The sequence below is a fragment of the Tinamus guttatus genome, unplaced genomic scaffold (assembly GCF_059628265.1).
Source record: "Tinamus guttatus ecotype Peru unplaced genomic scaffold, ASM5962826v1 Tinamus_guttatus_pri_ptg000660l, whole genome shotgun sequence".
Classification (NCBI taxonomy): domain Eukaryota; kingdom Metazoa; phylum Chordata; class Aves; order Tinamiformes; family Tinamidae; genus Tinamus; species Tinamus guttatus.
The window spans coordinates 419,696-431,183 of NW_028289194.1; the positions used below are offsets into that span (position 1 = coordinate 419,696).

Sequence of the window (11,488 nt, forward strand, 5' to 3'; positions counted from 1 at the left end):
TGGAGCAAGCAGCTCAGCAGGCCCTTCTGGTTTGCAGTTTCTTGGACTTATTACTGACACCAGCTTTGAAGAAAGTCCAGCCTTCAGGCAGTGCACTGAGCAGAACCTTTTCTATTACATAGGAGTCAGTGGGGGAGCCTGTCCTGATCCAGCATTTGACACAATTTAATGGACTAGGTGAGACAGAGCGGTCTCAGAATAAATACCATGAATCGAAGAACTTGTATAGCAACATGATAACCATTATTACTACTAATGAAAGACAGAGTAAAAATAACATGACGAAACAGTGCTCAATCTGGTTGCGATACAGAAAAAGTCATTTGTGGAGAGAAGTGGCAATTTTACCACTGCTGAAAAATGTCCATGAAATCACTTTCCTAATGGCATCCTTGAACTCCTTGTTCCTCATGCTGTAGATGAGGGGGTTTACTGCTGGAGGCACCACCGAGTACAGAACAGCCAACACCAGATCTAGAGTTGCGAAGGAGATGGAGGGGGGCTTCAGGTAGGCAAAAAATGCAGTGCTAACAAACAGGGAGACCACGGCCAGGTGCGGGAGGCACATGGAAAAGGCTTTGTGCCGGCCCTGCTCTGACGGGATCCTCAGCACAGCTCTGAAGATCTGCACGTAGGACACCACAATGTAAATGAAACACCCAAAGACTAAGCAGACACTAACCACCAGAAACCCAACTTCCCTGAGGTAGGAGTCTGAGCAGGAGAGCTTAAGGATCTGGGGGATCTCACAGAAGAACTGCTCCACCACACTGCCTTGGCAGAGTGGAATTGAGAATGTGTTCCCGGTGTGCAGGAGAGCATAGAGAAAGCCACTGGTCCAGGCAGCTGCTGTCATTTTGACACAAGCTCTGCTGTCCAGGAGGGTTCCATAGTGCAGGGGTCTGCAGATGGCAACGTAGCGGTCATTGGCCATGACTGTGAGGAGAGAAAACTCTGCTGACATTAAAAAGTTAAAAGTTAAGACCTGTGCAGCACATCCCCAGTAGGAAATGGCCCTGGTGTCCCAGAAGGAATTGGCCATGGATTTGGGGACAATGGTGGAGATGCAGCCAAGGTCGAGGAGGGAGAGGTTGAGGAGGAAGAAGTACATGGGGGTGTGGAGGCGGTGGTCACAGGCTACGGCTGTGATGATGAGGCCGTTGGCCAGGAGGGCAGCCAGGTAGATGGCCAGGAAGAGCGAGAAGTGCAAGAGCTGCAGCTCCCGTGTGTCTGAGAATGGCAGGAGGAGGAACTCGTTGAAGGAGCTGCTGTTGGGCATTTTGCCCCCAGTCTTTGGGCACTGTCCAAAAAGATAAGACATTGAGAAGTTAGTATTTAAGTTTTCAAAGAAAAAAAAACTCTCTAGTTGCTCATTTTTCATACATCCTCCCCCTATGCACTCTCACACTGCCTCTGTCTTTCCTGAGAGGATCTTTTTCTCAGTACTTTGCTTGAGTTCTGCTTTGCACTGGCTGAGTGTGCTGCGAGGGGCAGGGACCTCAGCCGCTGGACGCCAGGGGGTCTGTCCTGCTGTACAGCACTGGGAATCAGGGAACAGAGGTGATGAGCTTGACCATTCACCATTTCTGTCAGGTGAAGTCCCCTCAACACATCAACGAGCCCTTCAGCATCTTCCCTCCCAAATATAAAGAGGGTGGTTTGAGGAACAGAGTTTCATGGAGTTGTTCAATATTTTTTATTTGATTGGAGTTGTGCTTGTCATCCCTGGGGAGTGTGCTTCAAAATAGACCTCTTTGGCATTTCTACTGAGTCCAGAGAGGAAATCATCCACTGTCATTATGTGCAGATTAGGGACATCTCATTTGTCTCTTAGACTATTTCCCAGCTGTTCTATGATGGAGGATGATCACACTCCTCTACTCTCCTAACAGGAGATCAGACCTTGCAGAGGGCAGAGGAGTCCCATTTCACAATGCAGATTTTCAATTTCTCGCCCTTTCCCCATACACCTAAGAGAGTCTCCTCACTCCCCTTCTTGCCAAGAGCACGCAGGGCTCTTTTCAGCTGCCCATAGACAGATTCTCCCCAACACCTCCATACCCTCAGCATCTCTGCAGCTTCCTCACGGGTCTCTCTTAGCAGTGAGGATGGGCTCTCCTTAAGGGAGATACAGCTCATTTCCCAGCCCTGTGCACTGCATTTCATGGAGCTGCACAGGACAGAAGGGGGATGGAAAAGCTCCTTCCCTGCAGACCCCTCTGTTCCACAGCTTGCAACATCAGCGCCTGAACTTCAGCTGAAAACACCCAACCCCAGAAAGCCTAAAGCAGGAACAGGAGCATCCTGGACAGGAGGGGAAACAAGGAGCAAGACCATGACGCTGCTACCAAGGCAGGCAAGGAGAGGCACAGAGAGACATCCTGGAAAGCCTTCACCGTACGCAGCTGGGCATGTCACCTCGCAGATGGTGACAGTACAGAGCAGTGACGCTGAGCCCCTTGGTGGGGCAGCAGGAAATGGGCCCGTGGCAGGAGAGATGCCCCTGGATATGGATGGAGGTCTGGCTGCAGAGGAGGCAGCTCCTGCCCTGCACTTCCTGCCCCTTCCCTGCCCATCTCTGCTGCCTGGAGCTGTCCCTGCCGGCAGCTCTTCCTCTGTCCCTGTGTCTTGTCCCTGCCACAGCCCACAGATCCCGTATCACCCTCCATGTGTTCAGCTCTGCCCTACAGAAACCTCCTGGCTCTGTGGCTGCAGGTTGTAACGACTAGGTGACATAAAGTCCTCCAAAGCCACAATGATGATGGTGATGCTATCTGTAATCTAAGGTGGAGATGAAGCGGCTTGCTGAGGTTTCTCACAGACCTCTTACTCCCTCACTGCCCTAATCCCTGCCAGGTATCTCTCCTCTCACGCAGAGCTTCTCCCTGGAGGCCCATGGGGAGCTCCCCAGGCAGGCTGAGCGCTGCCCCTCGCAGGCTGCAGAGTCACTGCCCCGGGCACACAGCAGGCGCAGGGACACTGCTCTGAAGAACAGACCTGGCTGCACTCCCTGCCTTCACCCCCTGCAACATCCCTGCGAGAAGGAAGCAGGATGCTCTGTCCCTGTGACAGTGGCAGGGAACGCCTGCCCTGCAGCATCTCCTCAGCCTGCTCTGCCCTGAATAATCCAGGAGAGAGACTATTAAAAACCCAAGGCATAATGACATGGACTGAGAGCAGAAGTCCCCTCCAGAAAGCTCAACAGCATTGCCTGCAGGCAGACACTCACCATGTAAACGGCTGTGAAGATTTTGCCATGCACTGAGTTCTGCTCTGTTCCCCTTGCTCCAAACCACCATTCATCCCTCTCTGTCCTCTCTCCTCTGCTGTCCGCAGCAGCAGGCAGTGCCCGCAGCCCTGCTGCTCTTGGCACAGGAGCTGCTCCTGCACTCGGCTGTCTCTGGGCAGTGCTGCCCGGCTGCCACGAGCTACCTCCGTCCCAGGAGCCTGGCCCCGCTCAGGAGCAGAGGCCCAGCTGAACTCACCAATTTCTCTGTCCCTTGTGCTCCCTCCTCCTGGGGAATGTTCACTTCAATAAACTAAAATAATCATCTGTTGTCCTTTGCTAATGATTGGAGAGAGATTATTCCAACATGGTAATTTATTGCATCAAAGGATGACTATCTATGAAAGTTGGAAATACCCCACTCTGGAAGCCTCATTTCACATCCCTTAACTAGACAGGAGACCGAGGAGTGGACAAATAGGGAGTTAATTGACACATGGTCCAGGTGCTGATTCAGAAATATCAATCTGGGCAGTACCCATCTAGGCCTGGATCTGAACTTGTATTCGGATCCCTCCTCTAAACTCCACAAATACAGCAATGGTGGGATTTCCCTTGCCAAAACTGAAGCGAGCAGAGCACAGAGATCTGCACACGAGGTCCTTGTCAAAGCTCCACCACAGTCACTGGAGAAGCAGGGTGAGAGTCAGCAGTTCCCACAGAAACACCTGGTGACAGCAGAAGAGACTGAGGAGGTCCAAGTGTCAGTGTCTGCTTGCTCTGATGGAGCTACTAGGAGACCTGCATCATCCTAGAGCACGAGTTGGGGAATTGGCCATCTTGGCCATCTGAAATGACCCCAGATGCCAACTATGACAACAGCGACACTCCCCATGAAGCTGAGGTATGGGAAGATTGCAGGATTAACCAACAGCTCTTGTAATTCAATGCAGAGTCCTGATTTGATGTCACAGAAAAGTGCTGGGAGGGCCTTGTCTGATGCCTGGGGTGTCCAGCACAACCACATATCTCTAGCAGATACAGCAGATCACCTACAGGAAAACCATATCCCCTTGGAGTGATTGCTGGGCAAGTGCCCCAGGGCAACCTGCGTTTCTGTCCTGTACCCAAACAAAGACATTCCAGCACTGGCTGTAGGGAAAGCCCATCCTGTCTACATCCAGGGTGCTGCATAAGTGGGAGGCATCCTCATCCTGCCATGTCTCTGCTCCAGGCCCTGCACTCTCAAACCCTTCTAACTCTCCTCCCCTGAACTCCTCTTCATTCCACCACATGAGATGAACAGGTAACGGGCTAATGAGGACCTCTGGGTGGCTGCATCAAAGGCTGTCAAGGCCCATAGACATCTTCAGTGGCTCCTTGTTCTTCCTGAACCAGTGTTAGGTACAGGAGAGAGTGCCCGTTGGTCTGCTTTGTGTGAGAGGAAATGTCCATGGCCAGGAATACGTGTCCCCTCGCTGGAGAAGCTCCTGCCTGGCGATCTTGGCCCAGGTCCTTCCCTACCATCCTCGTGCTCTCCGTGCAAGTCCCATTCCTGCTGCCCACCTCTCCCTCCAGCCCCACCGCTCAACTCCCTCGTGCGCTCCTGCACTCCATGGATCCCATCCATGGACGAGGAGCAGCCATTCGGCTGCTGCTCCTTCTCCATCTCCAGGACTCGCTCTGGGGACAGCCCTGCACAGACAGCACATTTCCAGCCTGTCCTGTGCACAGACAGACGCGTCCTCACAGTCCATGTCACAGCCCTGTCCTCTGATCAGCTGCTCACACTGAGGGGACCTCATAGGGCCTTGGCTGGGGCTGGTTCTGCTGCTGGCCAATCCCGCACGGGGCCAGCAGTGACCTCACAATGTGCCCTGGAACCTTCAGCTGGCTCTGGCCTATCAGCAGCAGGGACAGAGGTGACATCACAAGAAACCTCAGCAACCCAGAGCTTCCTCATAGCATCAGGTCTACAGTGAAGGATGTGACCTCACTGTCACCATCAGAGCCATATCCCTGCTTTTGGCCTATCAGGATTAGGCACAGCAGTGACCTCACTATTAATATCCAGGCCATGTCCCTGCTGCTGGCCTATCAGGGACTGGCACAGCAGTGACCTCACTAACAACATTCAGGCCATGGGCCTCCTGCTGGTCTGCCAGGTCCCAAGGCAGAAAGGCCAACACAACCAACATCCAAACCATGGGTGTTTTCTGCCTGGTCTCCACTGGACACTGAGGTGACATCACAACAGCCTAAGAGCCCCCTCTGGCCTATCCAGAGCAATAGGTGTCCTCAGAGTCAGAAGTTTGAGTCTATCAGCTACTCAGGCAGAAAGGACCTCCGAGTACGAAGGGCAGCCATGGCCCTGCTGCTGGCATGTCACGTTCTCACACAGAAGGGACCCTGTCATTGGTCCCAGGAACATGGACAAGGTTGTTCTCCAGGGTATGCTTGCTCCTGCAGTGCTTTCCCAGGAAAGGGTCTAGGAAAGAGCAGTGCCCTGGCCCCAGACACAAGTCACCACCTGTGGAGGTCAGCCTAAGGTCAGTAGCAAAGAATGTCCCCTCGGCAGATGGGGGGCTGAGCAGGAGAGGCGGGAGCTGCAGCCACCTGGCCAGCACATGATCAAGGAACTCACTGGACAGCCTCACGTGTGATCAGCGTGTGATCATCTGGTTGATGGGTCAGTTGGGTTTGGGGCTTAACGTGCTGCCAGGCAGGGCGGGTGCTGTCTCCGGGGTCAGAAGCTCTATAAATTGTGTTTAAATAAAGGTCTCTGGTTTCACAACACCGAAGACCATGGTTGCTTCAGACACTGCAAATGTCGCCCAAAGTTGGGGCAAGAACACAGGGGAAGCTCACAAAGCCCGAACCCGGCAGTGTAGCCCAGCCGAACCAGGAACGGAGCAGGAAAAACTCCAGTGTGCACCCATCGCCTAATTAGAGGACAGCACCCTGGGAACCACGGGAGGCGAAACGTCTCAAGGGCAGAAACACAGCCTGGACGCACTGCAGCACATGGTGCACGAAGACAACCGGCAGATTTCCGGGAAGGATTTAGTCACTCTACTAGAGTGGATTCGGGAGAAGGTACCTACTTTCCCGAAGGAAGGCACACTCCAGCGAGAGGTGTAGGAAGAACTCGGAAAGGGCCTTAAGGAGGTGATGGTGGATGGTGATACAGCCGTAGTAAAACATATGAGCATCTGGTGGCAGATCATGGTCGCCCTGAAGAAGGTCTGGGATCTTCAGGGGGACAAAAGCAATCAGCCACGTGCAGCAGCACCATCAGCACCACCGTACGCTGGGGCGGCTGATCCTCCGTGCGACCATCCGTTCGACCCAGGCCCCAGGGACCCGGAGAAGGAACCTGATTTACAGCCCCAGACCCACATAACAAGGTTACAAAAGGGGATCGAGGGTCGAATCACTGGAAATGTTTAGCAGAGAGGCAGTTCAGTGGGGGAACTTAGAAATATTAACAGCTATGCCGGTCGTGTATGAGTCGGTGGTGCATTTCACTGAGAAAAACCAAATCCCGCCTTAAAAGGAAGAGGCAGGGAAATATTTTCAATGTGGAGAGAATGGCCATCTCAAGAAAAACTGCCCCAAAGGCCGAGAGGTGGAGGCAAGCCAGCTCCAGCTCGCTTATTCACCTGCTGTATGGGTCATTGACAGATCCACTTCGAGTGCTGGAATGGATCTTCTTACCTCATGGACAGTCAAAAAGAAATTATCACCGCGACAGAAGAATATGCACAGTTAATTCAGAAAGCAAGAATGCACTTAAGAATATTAAACAGCAGCGATCCAAGATTCATTTATCTTCCTGCAATCAAGGAAAATTTGCAATGGTGATTAGCAGAACATTTACCCATGCAGGTGGCTTTAGCAGACTTTGCAGGACAGATGAACATTCACTATCCCCTGCATATGTTGTGGTCAGAACTTCCTAACATTCCCTTATTAGCAAGGTCTCTTTGGCAGCAAACTCCCCTTTCAGGTATTACTGTCTTCACAGATGGATCAGGGTGAACTAAAAAGGCTGCCATTGCCTGGAAAATGTCAGTGGACGCAGAGTGGCAAACTGAGGTTCAAGCCAAAGTACCAGGCTCCACACAGCTGGTGGACTGGTAGCTGCAACCATGGCTTTTTAAAAATTCACAACTCTAAATCTTAATGTTGGAATGGATTCCTTATATGTCGAAGGCCTGGTGAAGCACTTGGAGGGAGCTATGGTTTGAGAGGTTGCCAATCCTTCGCTGATGGCCCAATTGTGAAATTTATGGACTTTGCTAAATCGCTGAGCCAATACCTACTTTATTACTCACGCATGGTCACATACTGGGGAGAAAAGTCGGGATGTGATCATCTGTTTGATTGGTTTGTTGGGTTTCTGGGCTCCACGTCCTGCCAGGCAGGATGGGGGCTGTCTCTGGGGTCAGAAGCTCTATAAGTTGCATTTAACTTAAAGGTCTTTCGTTTCACAACACCGAAGTCTGTGAATCCTTCATACGCTGCAGATTTTCCATCGTCCATCTTTTCCCTGCTGTCTCCCATGCAATTAATGTGGCCTTCCAAGAAAATCCTGCTGCTCTGTGCCCTCCACAAAGTATTTGTGCACAGCATGAAGATCTCTCCTGGCCTTCTCTGGTCTAGGCTGAACAAACATCCCTCTTCCAGCCTCTCCTTACCTGCCCCGTGCTCCAGCCCCTGACCAAGTTGTTGTCCCTGTGCTGAACTCCCTCCGGTTTGTTTGTTTCCTTGCAGAACTGGAGAGCCCAAATGGGATCCGGTATAGAGACATGGTGTCCACTGTGCCAAAAAGAGCGGTAGAACACGCATGTGGCCCCACTGGCCCCACTTTGCTCTCCCAAATAAATACCCGTGAGAATGGCCAAACTATGGCACAGGGACCCAAAAGGCCTCCCCTTGCTGACCACTAAGGCACTGAGAAGAGATGTGGGTGCCTTTGGCTACCACCAGGACATAGCCCTGGGAGTCTCTATGGCAACGACCAGGGCTTTGTGATGGGGGTGGCATCATGTCCCCAAGGCCATTGTGATGGGGCAGTGCCCATGGCAACCAAGGCTGTGTTGGACCAGAACACCACCTTCAAGGTCACACTCTGAGGAGAGCAGCTCCAGCAGAAGGATCAAGGTTGGGTTGGGGATGATTTTGGTTTAGTTTTATTTTATTAACCCTCTTGCTGGTTCTTCCTTGCCTGCTCCACCTCTCCCTTTTCCTCTCCCCTTTATCCTTCTCTGTGCTTTTTCCTCGCCTGCTCCACCTCTTCCTTTAGCTATCCCCCATTGCCTCCTCCTTGCTTCTTCCTTTCCCGCTCCACCTCTTCCTTTAACTCTCACCCTAGCCCCTTTCTGTGCTTCTTCCTCACCTCCTCCACCTCTCCCCTTTCCTCTCTGCCTTTCCCACCTCTGTGCATATACCTTACCCACCTCCCATCTCCTTTCGCCTTGACTCCTTTCTCCCTTTTGTGCTTCTTCCTCTCCCCCTCCACCTCTTCCTTTAGCTCTTCCCCTTTCCCTCCTCTGTGCTTCTTCCTCACCCACTTCACCTCTTCCTTTCATGAAGGAAGCTCCTCACATAGATTGACACCATCTCCTGTTCCATCCTCATAGGACAGCTCAGGAAGTGCAGGCTGGATGAGTGGACGATGGAGTGTATTGAGGGCTGGCTGAATGGCAGAGCTCAGAGGGTTGTGATAAATGGGGCCAAGTCTAGTTGGAGGCCTGAGGCCAGTGGTGTCCCCCAGGGGTCTGTACTGTGCCCAGTGCTGTTCAACTTGTTCATCAATGACTTGGATGAGGTGACAGAGGGCACCCTCAGCAAGTTTGTGACAGGAGTTTGTGACAGTTTGTGAAGGTGACAGGAATGGCTCTGCAGGCACCCTTCAATGTGCCTGCAGGGTCCTCTCTTCCACTTGTGGGACTACAGAGCTATCACTAGCCTGGACATTCACTGGCTTTGCCCTTTATATTTGGGTGACTCCACCTGCGTTTTTGAAGCTGGATTCACAGCCCACCCCTAGGCACGTGGTCACCTTGGAGATGCCCTGTGGTCGCCTGGGGGATCTATATCTGTCTCCAGTCCTGTCATTTGGGTGATACCGCTTGACCATGCATCACCTGCAGGAGCACTGAACACCCACAAGTGAGAACTGGATCCAGGCCTCACTGCCTAACTTGTCACCTATGAGGACATTGCACAGAGCCCGTGGAGAGCCCTGCAAAGCAACAGGGTCTTGAAGAGTGAAAGCCCTTGAGTAATTACAAATGCGCCTTTTGAAGGAGAGAGCAACGTTCAAGTAACACAATGAGGAAATCCCCTTTAATTAGAGCAAAGCCAAGATTGACATGAATTGGCAGAGAGATGGGCAGTGGCAGTTTATTTCTGAGGAACTAGTACCAAATGAATGAGCTTCCTCAATGCATCCTTGACACTCTGACAAGATCCTCTCTCAGTCTTCTCTTCTCCAGGCTAAAACAGGCTCAGTTCTCTCACTTTCTTCTCATTGGAGTGATGCTGCAGCTCCCTGATCAAATTTGTAGAGCTATGCTGGGCTCTCTCCAGTAGCTTCATGTCCCTCTTGTAGTGGGGAGCCCAGCACTGGACACAGGACTCAAGGGGTGGCCTTTCCAGTACCTAGTAGAGAGGCAGGATGACCTCCCTTGTCCTCCTGGAAACAGTCTTCCTACTACACCCCAAGATACCACTGACCTTCTTGGTGGCAAGGGGACATTGCTGGCTCATAAGCAAGCTTCAAGGGGGCTTGAGTGAGAGAAGGCACCTTTCTCTGGTTGCAAGGGGCATTTGGAGATCATCTAGTCAGATGTTGGTCAAGTCAGCGTTTGTAAGCACCTGGGAGGCCAGCAACAGGCACATGGCACTGCTCCTGCTTGGGAGGGGGGTCACATTGTCTGTGCTCCTGACTGGACAGCACTAGGCATTAGCAGGTCCATCCATGTCTGTGAGGGTGACCGTGAGCTCTGCTCTTTGCTGAGTCCCGGGCAGGCCAGCAAGAGGCGCCTGGCTGGGCAGTTCCTTGGGAGGTCCCTGCTGGCAGAGCAGCTGCGAGGCCAGCGCTGGCCCATGGCTGGGGACGGGCTCTGAGGCCGCTCCTGTCCCAGCAGCAGCGCGGCCGGCAGCGGGGTCTGGTGCAGACACGCAGGGAGGTCCCTTGTGCGCGCGGAGCTGCCGGGGCAGCAGCAGGCGCTGCCTGTGAGGCCAGGGGTGTCTCAGCAGCGGGCAGGGACACGGAGGCCATTGCGGGGACGCTGCCGGGAGGCCCCTGCTCTCTGCAGGGCTGGCTCTGTGCTGACGCGTGGGCGTCGGCTGGTGACGTCACTGCTGCCGCAGCCCCTCATAGGCCAGGCCGCGCAGCTGGTTGTGACGTCAGCAGCCCCTTCCTGGCCGGGGCGGCTCGGCCGAGGAACCTGGTGTCCCTGCAGCCCGCGGCGGCAGCAGCCCATGCTGGGCTGTGCGCGAGCGAGCTCCCCCTGCCCGAGGAGCTGCTGGGCCAGCAGGAGGCTCACGGCGGGTGCTGGCGCTGAGGTCGCTGCTGCCAGAGCAGTGAGGGGCCAGCAGCAGCGGCGGGGACGAGAGGGTTTGCTGAGGGTGCCCCGTGGAGGGGCTGACACCTGTGGAGCTCTGCAGCCCTGGAGAAAGGCAGCTCCTTAATCAAGAGGAGGGAGATGGAGCCCTTAGCACCATGAATTTGTGCTGCTGTGGCATGATCTTCTCTGGAGAACAAGGAGCAGAGACTTGCAGCAAGCTACCAGTGGACCAGGGAGTCCAGCAAGATCTTTTAGGCTGCTAAATGAACCCAGTGCCTAAGTGAGCATGGTATAACAAGAGCAGTGGTGTTAGTAATTTATGATTGCCATGCTGCTTGTGCTGCAGTAATTCCCCTCCCTGTCTGATGGGTGAGTTAATGTAGACTCGGCTGAATTGCACTCTGAAGATGTGGTAAGCAAAATGATGGGCACTGTCTCCAGCAGCAAGTTCACAGAATCACAGAGTGGTTAACATTGGAAGGGACCTCTAGAGATCATCTAGTCTAATGTCCCAGCTCAAGCAGGGACACCTAGAGCATGTGGCACAGGGTGGCATCCAGGTGAGTTTTGAAGATCCTCAGAGAGGGAGACTCCACAACCTCTCTGGGCATCCTGTTCCAGGGCTCTCACACCCTCACAGTAAAGTTCTTCCTCACATGGAGATGGAACTTCCTGTGTTTCA

General features: G+C 53.2%; 1 protein-coding gene across 1 annotated transcript; it reads right to left on the bottom strand.

Moving 5' to 3' along the window:
• Window positions 1-319: 319 nt before the first annotated feature.
• Window positions 320-1,279, bottom strand: LOC148591974 (olfactory receptor 14C36-like). Its single transcript, XM_088536380.1, has one exon. It carries the CDS (start codon window positions 1,277-1,279, stop codon window positions 320-322), a length of 960 nt encoding a protein of 319 aa, XP_088392506.1.
• Window positions 1,280-11,488: the final 10,209 nt, after the last annotated feature.